A 6,000-nucleotide genomic window follows, 5' to 3' on the forward strand; every position below is an offset into this window, starting at 1 on the left:
CCTCTATTGCTTATTATACATTTTAACTTTCCATTCATTTAGAAATGAAGAGCTGATGCTCCGTAGAACAGGAAGCCCATCTGTCTGCCGTTCCTGTTGATCACTTTGGTTTTTCTTTCCAAAACGAACCAGTTTGACAAACAGCTGAACACTGAGCAGTTAGTGTGGTTCCTCAGCAGCTTTGAGGTTCACATTTAAAACTTAATTTGTTTATCTGCCTCAACCATCAAAATTCTTGCCAAAAATGTGTAGGGTACTTTCTCATAAACAAAAGAGCTGGTATCTCCCTGTTTTTACTGGACAGAAATGCGTCACTCATGCATGACAGAACTACAAGGTACAATACTTGTTTTCTTTGGTCCAAAATAATTCTGCTTTTTTAATATCTGGCATTACTACAAAGAGGTGTCCCTGCCCTTAAATTGAAGAGAGGTTAACATCTTTTCTTTGGAAAAGGTTTGAATAAAAACAAACCAATCCAAACTATTTTCTGGTGATTTATTGCTTGCATACACCACAAAGAAAACAATACTTTCAACTGAATTCCTCTTTAGCTTTGGACAAGCCACTGTGTCTCAATGCAAGGACTTCACAAAAAGTGTCCATGCCAGCGACAATACAAAAATAAATGTCTTCAACGTAAAGATTTCAAGTTTCAAGCTCCCCGAGTCACTTTTTCAGAATTAAACTGAACCTCATTTCTGAAGTTTAAATCCTAAAACCCAGTCGCCGCGGCTCTTCCCACGCTCAGGCGGTCCCGAGGAGCAGACGGCCGTTTCTGACACGTCTCTCGCTGCAAACGTCTGTTGTTCGTGCTTGACGCTCCTCGCTCGATCTTCATGCTCCACACCAGACGAACTGCAGCGCAGCCTCAAAGAGGTTCCTCAGCAGGTGGGGGGCCTGCTTGCACACCCCCTTCACCAGGGTGAAGGTGCAGGCCATGATCACCCGCTCCTGGGCAAAGTTCTCCATACCTAGTCCCTGGTTCATCATCCGGGTGACTTCATGTTTGAGCAGCTGTGCCCACTGCTGTAAACCAGAGAGAAGCACGCCGACATCAATGTCCTGCTCCTGCCAGTACACAGCTTTAAAAAACAAAAAAAGTCCAGGACTTACCTCAGGGAGAGATTTTTCTATGCGGCTTCTCAAGTCCCGGGTCGCCTGATTGACGACTCTGTCCTCAAACTGGTCTGCAATTGTCCTCAGACCTTGTGCGACGTCCCAGAGGGCCGCTGCTACTGCATGGTCTCCTGTAGACAGACGGGATTCACGTTACAGTCAGTCCAATCCGCAGAAGCATTAAAACAAGACCAAGCATTTCTGAAGTTAAATTGAGAAACAAATGAAAGAAATCGAAGATTAAAAGGAGAAAACCGAGTCCAAACCTACGAGAATTTTACCTCTGACTGTTTTTACTATAGTCCGTTTTTAAAGATTTACTTACCCTGCAGTTCCACTAGGGGCAGAATGTCATCCAGAGGAAGCGAAATGCTCTCATCTAGGTGTCCATCAGATTCAATGCCTTCATTGTCCACATAAGCTGTTCTTGAGTCAGAGTTCTTGTCCCTGATGATGTTAAAATCCTTTCCCAGACTAAAAAGCTCCTGCTGCAGATACGAGTCTCTACAGTCTGCTTGAAGGAAGGCAAAAATTAAGAAGCAGATATGTTCTCCATTCTCTGGATACTTGGTGACATCCATGGAAGACCACTCTGTGCTGAAAGACGAAGAGCAGTCATTAAATTACGGAGTCAAAACTACACCGGAGAACAGTGGAAGACGTTCCACCGACTGTTTCCTTTGGGTTTTGCAGCTGAGAACAGTTTTGACCACAAGGGAGGAAGTTGCAAACATTCATGAGACTAAAAACCAGCTGACTAGATGTTTACCTGAAGGTACAACTGAACACATTAATGATGTGAAAGTGGTCTCTCAGTACAAACTTGGATTCATCTCTATTGTTATTTAAAATGGTTTTAAGGGAACTACCTGACACAAACAAAACGCAGCAAAAAAGAAAGTAGACATAGAAAAGTAGAATGTAAACAAGCTGGTGAGTCATAGCGATGCTTGTATTTGCAAATACTCCTAAAACAGAAGTAAAGACCCACTGACTTAATACACAAATAAACACAATTAGGCAGGATTTATTTACTAATACCTATTTACAAAGTACCATCAGATGCAGAGGATTGTATATTATTTCCTTTAATAACAGTTTTGTGGCCAAACATTTGAGCCAGCACAAGTCTGTGGCCTGCTGTTTTATTACATTACTGCTTTTTCTTTGTACTAGCTTAATGTTTGGCTTCCAGTTTGATTTGGCACTTTGTTGGAATAAAAGTGTAAACACATGAAAAACGCTTCATTTTCAATTCGAGTGACATCCCGATTGTTTTGGTAATTCCTGGTGTCATAAGATATGTACTTTTTTCAGTTTGCCATTCGAGGTTTTTTTTTTTAAAAGACCACGAAAACATATTTTAAACGACATTTTCCAATATTTCCTTTTGATTCGGCAGTTTCTTAAAGTGGTTAAGAAAAAAGTTTAGCTAACTGCTAACGTTAGCCGCGAGTGTTAGCTAACAGTTTCTGAACGACGTCAGCTGGAATAAATAACAGATAAAAAGCTGGCAAACAAAAAAATAGCCTCGTCAAATCATTTCCGAGGGACACCCAAACCACTTACCTTATTTTCTGGCGATGTCAGGAGAGTTTTAGTTCATCCTTCAGAACAAGCGCATCCGTCTTTTCAAGCAGCTGAGGCATCTGAGACTAGCGGGACCAACGAGTTTAAGCGATTGGGCGGAACCATCGCGCTTTTAGGAAACACCCATCAACAAACTTTCAGCCAATCTGTGGAACATTTTCATTTATCTTTACTTTGAAGACGGTAAAGTATTTTAGACATCTTTAGAAACTGACAATCACTATTTAATTCGTAGCACTAACAGTAAAATTAAGAGTTATAGCATCGATTAGCTAAAATAATTATGTAAAAACTAATTTCCTGCCAACATATTTGAGTATCAAAATAAAAGCCAACTTGTAGACTAACAAGATAACTAACAAGAAGTATCAAAATAAAAGTCAAGACTAACAATGTATGTTACTCACAGCATGTAGAGGACAATGGCTACAAAAACATCGAAATGAATACAAATTTATCTCGGAGAAATCCATTCATCATGGCACCTTTTTAATATATATATTTCAATATATTTGATATACAAAAAAGGTTTTAAAAAATATGTCAAATACTTTGTCATTGCCAAAAGAGCCAGTCGTCCACGAATTTCAAAAAAGTTTGAATAAATATAAAAAAAAATTATGCATCAATAGCAGAAATATGTCAAAGTATAATGAAAAGTTTCAAATTCAAAAACGTGAATGCTTCTCAGCTTTATCTCTCACTTTGCTGTGCTTAAAGACATGCACTGCTGGAATTTGACATTTGCGAGATGTCTGGAAAGTAACAGGGCACCAACACAGTTAATTAGCAAAGGAAAAGAAAAACAGGATTTTATTGTGAAAAGCTGACACATACAGATTTTGAGTTCTTATACAAAACATCACAAACCTCTGCTTAAAAAGTAAAACACCAGTATTGTTAGTGAGTTTTGACAAACTGTCACTTGTCATAAAAAAAAAAACTAAACTTAAATCAAAGTGTGACTTACATACATGCAGTAAAGTGATAAGGCAACGTTCAGGCTGGAAAGTACCTTCCTCCCTGGTAAACAAATACGTCGTAAACAGAATTTTCAAGAACACCCATTAAAAAGGAAATTAAATCAAACAAGAGTTAAAAAATACGGTTAAAAAAAGCTTCTAAAAGGTTTATTTACATTAAAAAAAGTCTGACACATGGCACCGCAGAAGTCCAAGGAGACACTGGAAAAACTAAGAACAGCCCGCAGATCCTTCGATGAACCAGTTTCTCACATGACAGTTGAAGCCGTTTTTATGACACCCCCCGAAGATCTGGAGTTACATTTTTCACCACAGACTGTTTACAAAGCGAGCCTGGACGTCAGGCTGCGTACCCGGAACACCCGTAGCTCAAGGATCGGGCCGTGTTCCTGCCTACAAGCCTTTTTCGGGCCCGGGGCAGAGACCCCATCTTGGTAGATTTCAGCCCTGGAGAGAAGTTTTCCTTTGGGGACAGAGCTGCCAGGCGAGCCTCCCGGAGTTCCCTGAGGAGGATAATAATATAAGTAAAGACAAAAAACAAATTGGAATTTGTAAAACAAATAAAAAGGAAATTCTTAGATTCGTTTGTTCTGTTTTTTCCAGGCAATTTGACAGACAGAATGCACCCCTTTCTGGGTCCAGTACACAGTTCTGTACAAATGTCCATGAAAAACTCCTTGCAGAGTGGGTCAAAAGTAACGCCACGATAGGATTTCTTGTTTCAGAGCTGGACTATGAAGAAAATCCAAACCTGTGTTCACCTTTTAACACATCACAGGTGTGAAGTAGGTCAAGGATTCCCCTGTGCACGACCAGGAAAAATGCAGGTCAAACGTAACGAGATCTGCCCCTAATCTTACTTCTCAAGAATGGATATCCTAAATTTCTCCACGTTCAGCTCCTTCCGGAGCCGGGTCGCCAGCCTCTCGGTCCGGTTCTCCCTCAAGACGGGGTTCTTGCAGAGCTCCTTGGCGGACGGCCTCTTCACCGGATCAGGGTCCAGCAATGACTGACGACAAGAAAACAAATAAATAAAAGGATCAGTCTTTGTGTTGGAGGTCTGTCCTTCACAGACAAGTACAGGTCAAGACAAAGGAGACACCTGCAGTAAAGATCTGAAGGAAGGTGACAGCTCCTGTGACACCGCAGGAATATGCCCCTCCCTCAATCGGTGCCACTGATCTCCATTTTGTGGCAGGGGCGGAGCTCCAGCGGCCAACAGAACAGTAAGGCCCAGGGCAAATATGTCCGCTTTAGGAAGGTGTCTGTAATCCTGGGAAACAAAAGCCAGGAGACAAATACAAGTAACAAACAATAATTTAAAAAAAAAACGCCAGAAGCGCTTCTCGCCCCCATATGTTCACCTCGTGCAGGACTTCACGGGCCAAAAAGCGGCTGTCTCCTTCTTCAACTTGAGGGCTGTTGGTTGATGTAACATGACCTAGATCACCTGCAGAAAATAATCGCTGTTAAGCTAAAATAAAAGGATAGAAAACCGAAAACTCCATACCAATTTTGTAAGTGGCTCCAGCTGAGTTGCCTTCGTCATCCTCCTCCTCCTCACTTGCCTCATTTATGCTGGGTGGCAGGCAAATAAAAATATTGCCTGGAAACAGTTGGCAAACGGCAGCCTTTCACATCACAGAGGTTTAGATTCTAGATAAATGAAAAACCTCACAGGAACATACTTGGCTTGATGTCCAAGTGGACAAGGCCCAAGCTGTGGATGTACTTCAGACCCATAGAAACCTGCAGAAGCAGATCTTTGAGTTCGGCCTCCGTGAGCCGCTCCCCCTGCGCCTCCTTCCTCGCGATGGCGTTGCTCAGACTCCCGCCTCCGACAAAAAACACAAATATCAACGTCACGGCTGCTGCAACTTGGAAGTACCTCCCAGCTCGCTCTTACCGTCACAGTATTCGTTCTGGATGACCATGTGGTCATCCTCTGCCCATGCAGAGTAATAGCGGACCACATGTGGGTGGTGTCCGAGCACAGCGTGTGCATACACTTCCTTCAAGGCCAGCTGCCTGAGGAGTCAAAGCCCTTCACTGATTCATTCTGATGAGATACACAGCAGATTTAGCAGGACAGAAACGACACCTACTCGTTGGCAGAACCTGCCAGGGGGCGTCGAGAGCGCTTTATTGCGTACAGGCAGCCATCCAGCCTCTTCACACACTTATAAACGGCCCCGAACTCGCCCTCGCCAATGCACTCCAGCTCCAGGAACTCGCTCTCGTAGCGCGACAGCAGGAAGGCTTGAACAGCTCGTCTCTGCCAGATAAACAGACGGAGGGCATGATGCTG

General features: G+C 42.6%; 2 protein-coding genes across 2 annotated transcripts in view; both read right to left on the minus strand.

The window, feature by feature from the left end:
• Positions 1-483: 483 nt before the first annotated feature.
• LOC101156492 lies at positions 484-3,019 on the minus strand. The gene is made up of 4 exons (XM_004069850.4): positions 2,689-3,019; positions 1,445-1,716; positions 1,117-1,250; positions 484-1,029 (listed from the first exon to the last, which is right to left on the minus strand). Exons 2-4 carry the CDS (start codon positions 1,698-1,700, stop codon positions 838-840), a joined length of 582 nt encoding a protein of 193 aa, XP_004069898.1. The 5' UTR covers positions 1,701-1,716; positions 2,689-3,019; the 3' UTR covers positions 484-837.
• A 476-nt stretch (positions 3,020-3,495) lies between these two features.
• LOC101156733 (wee1-like protein kinase 2) overlaps positions 3,496-6,000 on the minus strand; it is a 6,234-nt gene continuing 3,729 nt past the window's right edge. The window contains exons 5-12 of the mRNA XM_004069851.3: positions 5,798-5,967; positions 5,599-5,720; positions 5,381-5,527; positions 5,203-5,298; positions 5,057-5,142; positions 4,795-4,965; positions 4,553-4,701; positions 3,496-4,195 (exon numbers count right to left, since the gene is read on the minus strand). Coding sequence (XP_004069899.2) covers positions 4,033-4,195; positions 4,553-4,701; positions 4,795-4,965; positions 5,057-5,142; positions 5,203-5,298; positions 5,381-5,527; positions 5,599-5,720; positions 5,798-5,967 — 1,104 coding nt within the window. The 3' untranslated portion in view covers positions 3,496-4,032. The remainder of the gene's footprint in view (positions 4,196-4,552; positions 4,702-4,794; positions 4,966-5,056; positions 5,143-5,202; positions 5,299-5,380; positions 5,528-5,598; positions 5,721-5,797; positions 5,968-6,000) is intronic.

This window comes from Oryzias latipes, chromosome 6, assembly GCF_002234675.1.
Source record: "Oryzias latipes chromosome 6, ASM223467v1".
In the NCBI taxonomy this organism is placed as follows: domain Eukaryota; kingdom Metazoa; phylum Chordata; class Actinopteri; order Beloniformes; family Adrianichthyidae; genus Oryzias; species Oryzias latipes.